Source organism: Tricharina praecox (genome assembly GCF_024521635.1).
Source record: "Tricharina praecox strain CBS 144465 chromosome Unknown BZA05scaffold_13, whole genome shotgun sequence".
Taxonomy (NCBI): domain Eukaryota; kingdom Fungi; phylum Ascomycota; class Pezizomycetes; order Pezizales; family Pyronemataceae; genus Tricharina; species Tricharina praecox.
Genome location: NW_026250415.1, coordinates 534,678 through 547,991, shown reverse-complemented (window position 1 = coordinate 547,991; position 13,314 = coordinate 534,678). Strand labels below are relative to the sequence as shown.

The 13,314-nt window shown below is 54.2% G+C and overlaps 3 protein-coding genes across 3 annotated transcripts; 2 read left to right on the top strand and 1 right to left on the bottom strand.

Moving 5' to 3' along the window:
• The first annotated feature begins 2,314 nt into the window (after positions 1-2,314).
• On the top strand, positions 2,315-5,079 carry BZA05DRAFT_399276 (sulfate transporter family-domain-containing protein). Its single transcript, XM_051483785.1, has 4 exons — positions 2,315-2,848; positions 2,924-3,189; positions 3,240-3,383; positions 3,441-5,079. The coding sequence occupies exons 1-4, from the start codon at positions 2,482-2,484 to the stop codon at positions 4,785-4,787; spliced, it is 2,124 nt and encodes a 707-aa protein (XP_051339155.1). The 5' UTR covers positions 2,315-2,481; the 3' UTR covers positions 4,788-5,079.
• Positions 5,080-5,706: 627 nt separating this feature from the next.
• On the bottom strand, positions 5,707-8,863 carry BZA05DRAFT_474261 (uncharacterized protein). The gene is made up of 2 exons (XM_051488115.1): positions 8,490-8,863; positions 5,707-8,404 (listed from the first exon to the last, which is right to left on the bottom strand). Exons 1-2 carry the CDS (start codon positions 8,554-8,556, stop codon positions 5,760-5,762), a joined length of 2,712 nt encoding a protein of 903 aa, XP_051339154.1. The 5' UTR covers positions 8,557-8,863; the 3' UTR covers positions 5,707-5,759.
• A 2,039-nt stretch (positions 8,864-10,902) lies between these two features.
• Positions 10,903-12,844, top strand: BZA05DRAFT_353888 (glyceraldehyde 3-phosphate dehydrogenase). Its single transcript, XM_051481354.1, has 8 exons — positions 10,903-11,239; positions 11,316-11,340; positions 11,417-11,430; positions 11,500-11,563; positions 11,632-11,867; positions 11,921-12,203; positions 12,260-12,523; positions 12,580-12,844. Exons 1-8 carry the CDS (start codon positions 11,220-11,222, stop codon positions 12,682-12,684), a joined length of 1,011 nt encoding a protein of 336 aa, XP_051339153.1. The 5' UTR covers positions 10,903-11,219; the 3' UTR covers positions 12,685-12,844.
• The last annotated feature ends 470 nt before the right edge of the window (positions 12,845-13,314 follow it).

The window sequence follows — 13,314 nt, the reverse complement described above, 5'->3', positions numbered from 1 at the left end:
CAAGCACACGGAGTCCCAAGCAACGTGATCTTTATCGCAGCGTATATGTAGGAAGCTAATTCTTGGCAGGCGGCGACATGACTGCAAAAGAGTCTAGCGAGGAAGAACACAACAACAACAACAACAACAACAACAACAACAACAACAACAACAACGACGAATGATGCACGGGGAGGTGTTCGAGACTGGAACCAAAGCTGCCGCTTTCGGGCCTCCCGGCGGCTTACCGCGGCGGAGACTTGAACGCTAAGGTCAAGGCCGCTTCGTTCCATCCTGTTGCGTCGCTTTTCGATCAGACCAACTCGGATCGAAATTATGGCCACATCATAAGATGACCGATCATACCTCTCCCAACACAAGCGGTTCGGTGTCGATAGAGCTACCAAAGTCTATACGAACGTTGCAGAATCGATGGCGAAGCAGGGAGAGCGAAAGAGGAGGCTAGAGATCGCTAGCTACCTGTGTCCATGTTGGCTTTGCGTGTGGAGCGGCAATCCATGATATGGAGGTGCGGCGTGCCATCCATGATGAGTAAGTGGCCTTAGCCTGCACTTCAGATAAATACGGCTTCGAGTTTAATATAAATTTCAAAGGCTAAGAGCGGATGACGGCAGGCACATAACCCCGAAAGAAAGCTGCGGATGACAATAACGGCCGTGTGAAGCTTGGGAGCATTGCGAATATGGGAAGAAAGAGGGAAGAGCTCGATTGATAATAGCAACACGCATCGGTACGTGGGAATTCGCAACCCTGCGTCGAGATGTGGCCCGAGATCAACATATCAGTCGGTGACTAACCGTTTGACAGTCGCCGATATTTATCGCTGAGACGACGTGAAGAAATATGCGTCAACACAGTCGGACGAACCCAAAGGCATGACGCGTAATGTAGGAGGATAAGGCATACGCAATGTAGAACGACACAGTTCAAGGATGGAAGATAGATGTCGGGAACTGTATGGCACTGTACATATCTCCTGTTTTCTTCTATATAAACCGCCCATGTTGCCCGCTCTTTCATTTCTCAATCAAGCAAGACAGTCAATACAATCCCTTGTTCTGCATCTCTCTCTCTACCGTATCCTTTGTCCGTACGATCTCCAAACTTCCGCACCGCCCAAACAACACGAAGAAGATGCTCCAGAACTCCTCCATGCTGCCTGATGTTTCCACACGAGGTGTTGCGTTCTCTCCACAACTCATTCGGTGGCTGAGCTGTAAGCGTACGACAGCTTCTCCATCGCCTCGGTGATGGAGAAGTTAAAGGACTCATCGGCGTGGGAGCTATCCACCTTTGACACCAAGACAACTGCCAGCTGGGAAACTACGTTCTGCTTAGCTGTAGATAGCTACATAGACAATCCCTTCCGCAAGTGGTTCGTGCAACGCTGGTTAGGCTTTGCCAATGCTTGGCCGACGAGTACGTACGTAAAAATTTCGGATTGAGGGAGCAAATATGTTGCTGTTTATGTACCATGTGAGCTGTGTGGAGCGTTGACGTTGCGTATCATGGATCCTGTATTGATTTGCGTTTGTCAAAATGAGAAATGTGTGGTATTGCTGTGATCTCGGGTGTTCAATATGAGCGTGTACTTGATGTAGGAGCTATTCGGTTACATGGAAACTCTCTTCTGGCGTCAATAGGAACCCCGTTCATGAATTGTAAATCGTTCGGAAAAGGCCTTTTCGTTCTTACTGTGCTACCTATCATACGACCTGCGAGAAAGCTAGAATACCTATGGATATACGGTACTGAGTCTATCCTGCTAGATTATAGACTCTTGACATGAGAGAAAGGCCTAGATTCGCCACTCAACGATGAACCGTACAGCGAGAGGTCCGTTGAGACCGGGTACGTAATTGTGGTGGCTCACAGTCGGTCACTCAGCGTCTTGGAGCTGACAAAGCGAGAGTGCGCCCTGACACTGCGACGTGTTCGGTTAGTCGGTTACATAATTGTGCGGAGTGCGGATAGATGCTCAAGGTAGTCGGTGGTACCTGGTGCGTAACTCACTGAAGTCTGAAGGTCTATCTCACGGAGGAATCCTGCAGGAGATATCAAGGTGCGAGAATCGCTATATCCTGTACGTTGTTATCGATAACCAAGCGATATCTTGGGTTTGAGCGAGTTCTCCGGCGATGACTGCAGGCAGTTCGGCCATCTGTCGCCGTTCCCCGGTCAGGTGCTGTCGCGATTCAGGGCATTTGCCTAACCATCAGCCGCATTCAGACCTTGTAGGCGGCCGCCCATGCAGGCTGTGGCACCGCTACAGGGATACGATGTGCGGGGCGCGGCACGCTTTTGCATGCAGTCACTGCCGTACTCTTGGTCATCTGCGCCTGAAGCCCTCACGGATTCCCCAACTTCTTCACTCCTGCCTCCGCTCGAATGCAATTATAACCATAATCTCGATCCTTCATGCACTTCACCCGACGCCGATAGACACTACTCCCCCATCTCTCGTCTCTCCCTCGGCCCACCATGTCGTGGCCCGGCAGCTCCAAAGACTCTTCGGCGGCGGCTTCGAAGCCTCACCGTGCTACCGATCCGCGGACACGGTTACTCCAAGAGCACCACGATAATGTTTCCGACAACGGCACGTTCACGCCCATCGGCTCGCGTCCGGCATCGCCGGGAGACTCTGTTGTCTCGGGAGGCGGCGGCGGCGGCGGCGGCAGTTCAACGCCAAAGCGGAGCTGGTTGCAGCGTGCGACGACGACGACAGTGCTTGCGGAAGAGGCGGGCGTGAAGCGTCCGTGGCTCATGTACCTTAGCTACTACATTCCCTGTATCGCCTGGGTGCAGAAGTATCAATTCAGCTTCTTTATGGGCGATGTTGCCGCTGGGAGTAAGCCCCCCTATGCTGTTTCATAGGTGTTGGGCGGGAATCGCAAGCTAACAGGTGGGGTGCGGGGGATTGTAGTTACCATGGCGAGTATTTATATTCCAATGGCACTGTCGCTGTCGGCGAACTTGGCGCATCTTCCCGCGATACACGGCCTCTACGGGTTTGCAGTACAACCGTTCATCTACGCGTTGCTGGGATCGTGTCCGACGATGGCTGTGGGGCCAGAGGCTGCCGGGTCGTTGCTGATGGGTAACGCCATACGGACGATGAATGCGCATCACGATCCCGCGTTCGATGATGATGGTGGAGAAGGCAGCGATTTCCAGAATGCTCGGCTCGCGGTTAGTCGGAATGAGGCTTGCAGGAGATGGGGCTGTACTAACGAACTTAGGCGACGATCACGGCTATGACGGGTGCGATTGCCCTTGTTGCTGGAATCTTGAGGTTAGGTTTTCTGGATTCCGTTCTGAGCAGGCCATTGTTGCGAGGTTTTATTTCGGGTGTCGGCTTCGTGATCTTCGTGGATCAGCTTTTGGTATGATCGGCCCCTTACATGCGTTCTACCGCCACCAGGGCTGACTGATGAGATTAGCCGGAGATGGGACTTATCCCGCTCGCCAAACAGGAACACATTATTCATGCTTCAACTCTTTCAAAACTTCACTGGCTGGTCAGGCATTTACCACAGACGCACATTCTCACATTTGCCGTTGCCGGCATATCGTTTGCAGTGATTATGATAGGGCGGGTCTTGAAACAACGGATTGCCCCACGGCATCCGTGGATACACTTCTTGCCCGATCGCTTTCTCGTTGTGGTGTTGGGTGCTGTCCTCACCTCGATCTTCCGCTGGGATCAGCAAGGCCTCGAGATCCTCGGCAAGATCGAAGTCAGTGGTGGTAAACCTTTCAAATTTGAGTTTCCCATGCAGATTGCGCACCTGAACCACGCCAAAGAAGCATTTTCGACCTCATTTCTCATTTCGGTTCTTGGCTTCTTCGAATCAGTGGTAGCTGCGAAAGCTCTGGGAACAAACTTCGACGTCTCAATCTCGTCTAATCGCGAACTCATCTGCCTCGGAGCTGCAAATGTCCTTGGAGGTTGCTTCAGTGCTTTGCCAGCATTTGGCGGCTACGGAAGATCGAAGGTCAATAAAGCCACTGGCGGACGTACCCCCGTGTCCTCCATTGTCTTGTCAATCTGCACCATCCTATGCATTTACTTTGTTCTCCCTTACTTCTACTACCTGCCCCGCGGTGTTCTTTGCGCCATGATCTCCGTCGTCGGCGTTTCTCTCCTGGAAGAAGCACCCCACGATATCCTCTTCTTCGTCAGGATCCACGCATACTCCGATTTGGCGACGATGGCATTAGTATTCCTAACGACGTTGGTCTGGTCCATCTCAACGGGCATCGCCGTCGGCGTCGGCATCTCCCTCATCACGGTGATAAAGCATTCGACGCGCGCACGCATCCAGATCCTTGGACGCGACCCCATCACGGGAGCTTGGAAGCCTGTCGAGGACTCCCCCAGTGTCGAGCAAACCCCCAACATCCTCGTCATCAAGATCCGAGAATCGCTCACATTTGCGAACGCCGGTGATCTGGCGCGACGGCTGTGGCGTATCGACCGCTACGGCGATAGCCGCGCTCATCCTTCCCTGCCGAGGCTCAAGCAGGGCGTGAGAGGCGTGGTGTTCGATATCGCCGGCGTGTCGAGTATCGATGGCAGTGGTGCGCAGGTCGTCAAGGAACTCGTCGCCGGATATGTCAGCCGCGATGTCAGGGTGTGGATTGCACGCGTCAGTGGTGGCGAGGACGGCGCCATCATGGTGCGCATGAAGAGGTCGGGGATTTCCGCGGTGGTCGAGATTGTCGATAGTGTGGATGAGGCGGTGAGACGCGAGGATGCGGTCGAGGAGGCGGAGGTGGGCCCGTGATTGTGCGGGGTTCGATGTGATGTGATGTGATGGGGGTGTATCTATCTATGAGCAGCATTTTGGTTTGGCATTGTTTGCGTGTCTTGATTTGATCGATCGATGTTCTTTGGCTTTTTTTTTCGGGAGTGCCTGGTTGTTTGAGTTTTTGGCTTATGCTCCGCTGTAACCGTCACGGTGTGAAGAGGGGAGACGACGGGCTTTCTTGCGTTTTATTTGCATCAGCATGTACCACCTACCTACTAGATACTATCTGTATACTTAGACCGTCGAATATACCTACTACATTTTCGCCATTTACACGGTGTGCATCGTGTATATGTTGACCGGTCACGACGGTGGTAACATTATGGGACGTCTACAGCCTTCCGGCCAGGGCTGGCAATCGAAGTATCCGTAGCCCCACAACTACTGGACCGACAGGGCTGCGGACAAACTCTTTACCAGCCAGCATCCACAGAGCCGGGCAACCAGGAGTGGACGATAATGCAGTGCGTTACTATAGCGCTCGCGGAAGTACTATGGATGGATCGATGTGTCGATGTGTCGATGTATCGCATGGTATATCACTCGTGCAACTGGCGCGCGACCGCAGCTGAGTTGGCGGACCGTCGGGACGATACGTGGGGATATTTATATGGGTGTGGTCTACGTACATAAGTACTGAAGAAAGAAAGAAAGCAGAACCGGTGCAAAATTGCTTTCCGACGAGTGATATATTGTGGATGTACGGAGTAGGTATTACGATTTACGAATATGGTTATCCGGTATCAGCGGTGATGGCGCTCAAAGCCCCAAATCAAAACAATATTTAGCCAAAACCGACTCGGTGGATACGACACACTTGATTTGATTACGTGGTGGCGGAACGTCACAGCATTCCTTCAGCGATGTCAAGTTCACTGGGTCGGTTTTGTTGTATGATACTGTCAATTATTTTCGCGGGTCCTAAATTTTATATACCGTTCTATCCCACTATACCTGCGCCTTCAACACATCCTCCAACATTTCCACCGCGGTCTTGAAGCCCCGCTTGACTGCGGCCTTTTCCTCCGCTCCCGCGGCAACACCTCCATGCTTCATCGTCTTCTTTACAAAATGCAGCACGCCCCTGACCAGCTCCGTATTATCCGATACGTTTGAGAACACCACGTTCAACTCCCACTCGCTCTCTGCCAATATGGTTGTAAAGAGGACTTCGAGGAAGCTCTTTGTCGGAGACTGTAGATACGCCCAGTTTAGCGTCTTCAGGATCGCGAGCTGCAGACTCCCCGACGTGATGAGAGACGCGTAGAGCCGTGCGAGGTTCACGATCTTCCGGAGTCCCGTGGGCTGCGACCAGACGTCGTCGTCGTCGTCGCCGTCGATGTCGTCGTCCGGGTTGCTGGCGGTGGCGGATCCATCGTCTTCGCCGAAGCGGCGGAAGTAGTCCCAGAGCGTGAATGTGAATGTCATTCGCAATGCGTGTCCGGCACACAGCTTCTTCGCTACCAGTGAGTAGTAGGGGTTGTAGGTGCCTTCTGCTGCGGCGCAGTGGAGCAGCACTCGTGGGATCTCACGCTCCTGTGACCGTTTGAGGCGGAGCTTCGACAGTTTCGTGTGTGCGTCGGCGAAATCGCTCGAGGAGAGGAGCGTGATGAAAATTGCCCGGCGGATGTCGGTGTTCATCCTGTGTTGCCGCGCAAGCGATTGAAGGTCTGGCATACCAGCGGAGTCCTCCTCGGAGTCGGAAACATAGGGTGCTATGGTTTCTTGTTCCTCCTCATCTTCGTGGGAGGGCTTGGTAGGTTCTCCACCGGCCCACGATGCTCCTACAAGCCACCATTTCCCTTTGGTCTCGGTTGATTTGATGTCGTCGAGGGAAGCCCGGAGGGCCTCGGTGGCGCGCAGTGTTCGTGTGTTGTTGAGCGAGCCCAGAAGCTTTTTCATGCGCACTGTATGCTCCGCTGTCACTACCGAGGTTGCGGTGTTAGACTTGAGACGGTTGTTTTTGAGGTTGGTTAGGGTCTCGATCATAAATTTCGTGCGGACGCTGAGCTTTTCAATGCCGCCGGCTTTTGCGATGGCGGGTTGGAGGAGGACCACCAGCGACTTGAGAGCCGTTGGGTCATCACTGCGAAGTTGTGGGCCCGCATTCCGAACAACCTTGAGGAGGAGTTCCGTGTGGAGCTCCGTCAGCTCCGACAAGAACAGGCGGATGAAGTCGAAGATGAGCACACAGCCGATCACTTGGAAGTTATAAAGCTCCGACAGAAAACTGATCAGATTGGTACATTCTTTGCCGGCGGTCGAGGGGTCTGCGATGCCATTCGCTTTTTCGTGCTGACTCAGGAACTCCTCAACGATTCGTTGCACGACTGTGGCGCCGACGTCGATGCCCATGATCTTGTAAAGACCTGCTAGGAACCCACCGTGGAGGACGTGGTATGTGTCATTGAGCGCTGAAGGATCGCATAACGTGGACACGAGGATGTCGGTCAGAATGCTTGTGACATCCGCTCGTGGGTTCGATCGGTAGAGTTCTTCGAAATCGCCCAGGATGGGAATGAGTTTGGCTTCGGAGAGACGATTGATGAGACCCTGGACCTGTCGCCGTAACCGAGTGAGACGTTCTGACTCATTGCCCGCAGGCTTGCGTAGTGACGGGGGAATATACTTGGCGGCGGGTTTCTCGTCCGTCGTCGTCGAGGCAGTCACACCGGGTTTGTATGGGTTCTCTCGGAATTTGGGCGGTGGTGCCTCCTCGGCTTCCGAATCAGAGAAGCCCTCAAAATCGTCTTCGCCCTCGTCCTCGTCATCTGAACCGCCATCCGACATGTCGTCCATCTCTTCGTCGTCACTCTCCTCCTCCTCCTCCTCCTCCGCTTCCACTGGCACTTCCACCTTCGCAGTCTTCTTGCTCTTCTTCTTCACCGGCTCCTCCAGATCGTCGAGATAATCATCCTTCAAACCATCCAGTAAAAAGTCCAACCCGTCCTCCTCAAAGGCCTTTGGAACCTTCTTGCTCTTGATCTTCAACTTCTTCTCGAGGAAAGCAATCTCCGCTGCGTCCTGTGCGATCCTGTCCAGCACTGCTTTGCTAGGCTTCTTCTTCTGCGGCGCAGATTCGTCGTCGAGGTCTTCAGTCGCCTTGCGCTTCGCAGTCTTCTTCTCCTTCTTCTCCTTCTTCCCCTCCTTCTCCTTCTTCTCCTTCTTCTCTTTCTTCTCTTTCTTCTCTTCCTCCTCCTGCTTGGACCTACTCTTCTTCCCCCCCTTCAACAGCTCCGGCACGGGCTCAGCTTTCCTCGGCTTCCTGTCCTTAACCGGCTTCATCAACTCCTCAATATCCGACGGATCCGAAATATCGAACGGATCCACTCCATCCTCGTCCTCGTCCTCCTCCCCATCCTCGTCGCCTCCACCCCCATCCGCGCCTGCTGCTCCGCCATACTGCCGTCCGCGCTTCTGGGTGTTCTTCCGCGTCTTCTTCACGTCCTGGCGCGCCTGTTTCCGCAGGGCCTTCCGATCGCCGGTGGGCCTGCCTCCTCGGCCACCGCCTCTCCCGCTAGCACCACCGCCAGCAACGCCACGCCCCCCGCCACCACCACCACGCCCGCCGTTTCGCTGCGCTCCGCGATCATCTGTATTCCGCATTAGCTATACCCAGCCCGTCCAACCAGCCCAATCAACGTGCGCGCGCAAGTAAGGTGGGCGGGGCGTACTCACCGAGACCAAGCTCCTCACGCAGCGCTTTGGGAAGGCGGATTCCTGTTTCTTTGTGTTGTGCCGACATCGAATTCGTGAATCGTGGATCGTGCGTGGTTGTTGTATGGCTGTTGTGTGGTGGGGCGCGGTGGATGGCAAGTTCCGAAGGTTCCAGAGGGAAAAATGCAAAGGGATGCGGCTCAAAAAGTTTTTTGCCCTGGCCTAGAGCAACCGACAGGGTGCACGGGGTGCGCTACGCACGGACGTTGGGAGGGTGATCGCCTGTGATGCTGTACGGGCACGTGACGAAGGGTCGGCGGGGGTTGGCGGGTTGGCGGGGTGACGGAATGGTGATTACACCGTGTACCGTACCGTATCTAGTGTTCACGTTAACGGTGGGCAGGACGGTGGGCAGGACGGTGGGCAGGACGGTGGCAGGGCAGGACGGTGACAGGACGGGTCGGTCGGCTATTACCCGCGGAATATCCCTCCCGAGCTCCAGTCGAGCACGTCCACGCGGCGACGACGCGGGCTGAGATCATGACTGACAGGGACGTACGAACAACCGGCTCGCAGTTTGTCCCGACACCGGCCGGGTGGCGACTGGTAAGTGCGACACTGCGAGTCTGCGACAGTGCGACGAGGGATTAGTTCCCTATGAATCATGATGCCATTATTACCTACAGAGCGCGCGCCAGGCACCTGTTTCCCAGAAACATACGGTACGGTACACAAGCATCACCGGTTGAAATGTAGGGCTCATTAATCGCTCATCTCTCCCCACCCAGCAGCAGCAGCAGAAGCAGAGGCAACAGCAAGCACGTGCAAGAGCTAGCGGCGGTGAGTAAACGGACGATTATTATTTATCTACAAATCATTCATGTCGAGACACGATAAGATGTTGTTCTCTCGAGACGGTAGGTTTACCCCTCCAATTTTACCCCTCTTCGATGTCGTACCACTAGGTAGATCCTACATACCACCAAGAGGTGTTACCCACACAGGGACACAACTTTGGTATAGATATATCATAAGTAATCGGCGTAGGTGTCTAGCCTCCAATGCACTCTAGACCACGCCGTACGGGCCGACTTCCAGAAGATCCCAGTACGCCGAACCACGGCGAACACACATGACGATGACGTGCAGGACATGTAGGTTTGTAGATACGCGCTCTGGCACTTTGACTCAGGAACGTGGTTGAGTTTCGCAGAGGGACTGGAGGTCGCCGTCTGCTGTCCGTCTGTTTCGCAGCTTTGGGATGGGGAAGAGATGTGTCGTGCATTCGCGGAGCTGATGGAGCCGGAACGCCGGGGAGGGCGAATTCCGGGGAGGGAGGGAGGGAGGGAGGGAGGGAGGGAGAGAGCGGAGGTTCACCTCATTCGTACGTGGGCATAGTAATCGTGGTGGTGGTCGTTATCGGCCCCGCGCGCAGGAAAGAGAAAAAAAAACCTATCTATTATCAATGGAATTATGGAGTTGCGTGGCTGGCTGGCTGGGGGATGGGATGGGATGAGGGGTTTCGATTGCGACGACCGCGGTAGCGGCACGGAAAAAAATCAACGAATAGGGGATCTATCCCCGAGCGGCGCGAACAGCGGGCTGCCTGCGTTGCGGGATGCAAATTTTCTGTATGTACGCAGGTCCGGTCCCCCAATTGTTTCTTTCCCGCTGGAATCGTCGAGAAGAATGTTGAAGCGCATAGAGTTTTGCAGGTGGGACAGGCGGGACAGAAGCGGACAGGCAGGCACGCACGTTCCTGGGAGAGCGGTTGGTTTTGTGGTGGTCGTGGTGGGGTTTGCTAGGCTGAGAGGCGTGCGCCGTGGGTGTGGCCGTGGTGGGGGTGGCGCCAAAGCAGAGACCGAGCGGAACAGCGAGAGCGAAAGCGGCGATATCGAGCAGCAGTGAGCGGTGGGGGATTTCTTTCGAAACCACAAGACCGATGGGAGCGAAATACCTTTTATACTGCTCTAATAATAAACGCAATCACCGGCTTTTTTTTTCGCGAGTTAACGGGTTCGTCTGAGGCTGTTTACCTCGGACGGAGGATTCGTCTGAAGCGGATTATTATCGTTACTTACCGACGGAGCCGTGGGCTTCGGAAGGGCGAGGGTGACAGGGGGCTCTATTGCCGGTGGAGGTAAGGTAGCGCTGCGAGCAGAGACGCCGAAAGACAGGGTCGGATCATATCGCAGTGGATGAGCAGCAGCAGCAGGAGCGAGTTATGCGTGCAGGCGGTGGAGGTCTCACAGCTGTTGTCGGCGGTCGCCGCGAGATCTACCAGTGGCGGAACGGGACAGACGATGATGTTCTACCGTATTAGCGTATCTTTCCCAAAAAGGAATATGTTCGCCGCCAAGCTCGCGATGACCGAAGAGGCTTGATTATTATCGAGAGCGGAGGGGCAGCTGGCAATCTATTAAAATCATAATTACGATTATCGAAGGCAAAAGAAGGCGAGCAGCGGTGGGCGGTGGGTGGAAAACAAGTGTAGGTAAGACGTAAGGGTGCTTTCGATAAATACCCCGCCTTGTCCTCTCGGGCTTCCTCGTCTTCTCTCTCCACCCAGCACCACAACACAACCCCACTCAAAACACCATCTCAAGGTCGGTCTCTCACCCATTCCATCCCATCTGCTCTCTATAGCGCGCTCTTTGCGGCAGCGAAAGGTTCATCGGTCATCGTTCATCGGAAGGCCGTGATGTCCATGATGTCAGTGTTTGCTGACTTCTCTCTGTAGACACATACGAAATGGTCAACGTAGGAATCAAGTGAGTAGCATCCTGTTCTAATCCCTCGGGATAACGATGATGGATTGCAGTTGCTGACAGTGTTTCCCCTTCGCAGCGGCTTCGGGCGTATCGGACGTATCGTATGTGGAAACTTCTTCATCGCTCTCGCTCGCTGCGGGGTCATCACTAAACTAACACGTATCCCCTTGCTTCCAGGTCCTCCGCAATGCGTAAGTTTGATCTACTGCAGACACTCGCCGATGGCGGCAATGATGGAACAGAGACTAACTGGATTCTAGTATTGAGCACGGAGACATCGATGTCGTCGCCATCAACGACCCTTTCATCGAGCCCAAGTACGCTGTACGTTGTCACATCCGATATCTCCTCCCCCGGTCTACACCACGCGGAGACTTACTGTGCAATCATAGGTCTACATGCTGAAGTACGACTCCACCCACGGAAACTTCAAGGGTGAAATCTCCGCCTCGGCCGATGGAGACCTTATCGTCAACGGAAAGACGATCAAGATGTACCAGGAGCGCGACCCTGCCAACATCCCGTGGGGTAAGGCTGGTGCCGACTACGTTGTCGAGTCCACCGGTGTCTTCACCACCAAGGAGAAGGCTTCCCTCCACTTGAAGGGTGGTGCCAAGAAGGTCGTCATGTAGGTTCTTCGGATCAATTCGCTTACAGACGACACGTGCTGATCTTGGACAGCTCTGCTCCTTCTGCCGATGCCCCCATGTTCGTTTGCGGTGTCAACCTCGATAAGTACACCAAGGACATCGATGTTCTGTCGAACGCCTCGTGCACCACCAACTGCTTGGCTCCTCTCGCTAAGGTCCTGAACGACAAGTTCACCATCATTGAGGGACTCATGACCACCGTTCACTCCTACACCGCTACCCAGAAGACCGTTGACGGTCCCTCTGCTAAGGACTGGCGTGGTGGACGTACCGCTGCCGCCAACATCATTCCTTCCAGCACTGGTGCTGCCAAGGTCAGTTTCGCACCATTCCCCCCGCGTCAAGCTCGACGGACCCTAACTGTGTACAGGCTGTCGGCAAGGTTATCCCCGAGCTTAACGGCAAGATCACCGGAATGGCCATGCGTGTTCCTACCCAGAACGTTTCGGTCGTCGACTTGACTGTCCGTCTCGAGAAGGCCGCCTCCTACGAGGTCATCAAGGCCGCCATCAAGGAGGCTTCCGAGGGTGACCTCAAGGGCATACTTGCCTACACCGAGGACGAGATTGTCTCTTCCGACATGAACGGCAACCCTGCGTCTTCCATCTTCGACGCCAAGGCCGGTATCTCTTTGGTGAGCAATCCCATTCGTATGTTATTCGTGAGTCCCAGATGCTAACGTGGAATCAGAACGACCACTTCGTCAAGGTTGTCTCCTGGTACGACAACGAGTGGGGCTACTCCCGCCGTGTCCTTGACCTGATCTCCTACATCGCCAAGGTCGACTCCGCGTAAATGCATTCTGTCGGTTATGTGTTTGGTTTGAGTAGGGAAATGGGAAGCCGAAGGGAATAAAACTCCTTGAGGCTCAAAAGGGGAATAGCATAAAAGCTGGGGCTTAGGAATAAATAAAGGCTGCAGTTTGGTTTCCCTAAACCTTTGTGTTCTCTCGTAGCCGTCACTCGTGATGTTCTCTCGTAGCCGTCACCCGTGATATCCTCGAGTGATGTGGATGTTGGAATGCGCATTGCCTCGGGCCGATGTGGGGACAGCCGCTGTCAACCGTCATCCAACCGACCGTGTCACCACGCAGGTTTTTTTCGGTGCGGTTCGGTTTGGTTGTATGTAAGCGACGTACCTATCGGCGAGATGAAGATTGGAACCGCGGCATCGCGTATCGTTACACATGAGCTTCAATGCCAAACTACTTGGGCACGTGCGGTACTCGAGTCTAGAGTCGAATAGAGTAGAGTAGAGCAGAGCACTGAGTAGAGCGCGCAATATCACGAGAAATTGATCAGCACTCTACTAACTAGTACTGTACCCATTCTCTTCATCTGGGTACCCTAAATCGGGATCTATGTACTAGTAGCATAGGTTTTGCGATTCATCTCAATGCCGCCGGCACCGTGTCGTGTCGTGACG

Excerpts from the sequence above, each read along its gene's own strand:
- BZA05DRAFT_353888 (XM_051481354.1), top strand. The coding sequence starts at position 11,220 with ATGGTCAACGTAGGAATCAA. Across the intron at positions 11,868-11,920 it reads GGTGCCAAGAAGGTCGTCAT|CTCTGCTCCTTCTGCCGATG; the intron begins GTAGGTTCTTCG and ends GATCTTGGACAG. Across the intron at positions 12,524-12,579 it reads CCAAGGCCGGTATCTCTTTG|AACGACCACTTCGTCAAGGT; the intron begins GTGAGCAATCCC and ends ACGTGGAATCAG.
- BZA05DRAFT_474261 (XM_051488115.1), bottom strand. The coding sequence starts at position 8,556 with ATGTCGGCACAACACAAAGAAACAGGAATCCGCCTTCCCAAAGCGCTG. Across the intron at positions 8,405-8,489 it reads GCGTGAGGAGCTTGGTCTCG|ATGATCGCGGAGCGCAGCGA; the intron begins GTGAGTACGCCC and ends TGCGGAATACAG.
- BZA05DRAFT_399276 (XM_051483785.1), top strand. The coding sequence starts at position 2,482 with ATGTCGTGGCCCGGCAGCTCCAAAGACTCTTCGGCGGCGGCTTCGAAG. Across the intron at positions 3,190-3,239 it reads TCCAGAATGCTCGGCTCGCG|GCGACGATCACGGCTATGAC; the intron begins GTTAGTCGGAAT and ends TAACGAACTTAG. Across the intron at positions 3,384-3,440 it reads TCTTCGTGGATCAGCTTTTG|CCGGAGATGGGACTTATCCC; the intron begins GTATGATCGGCC and ends TGATGAGATTAG.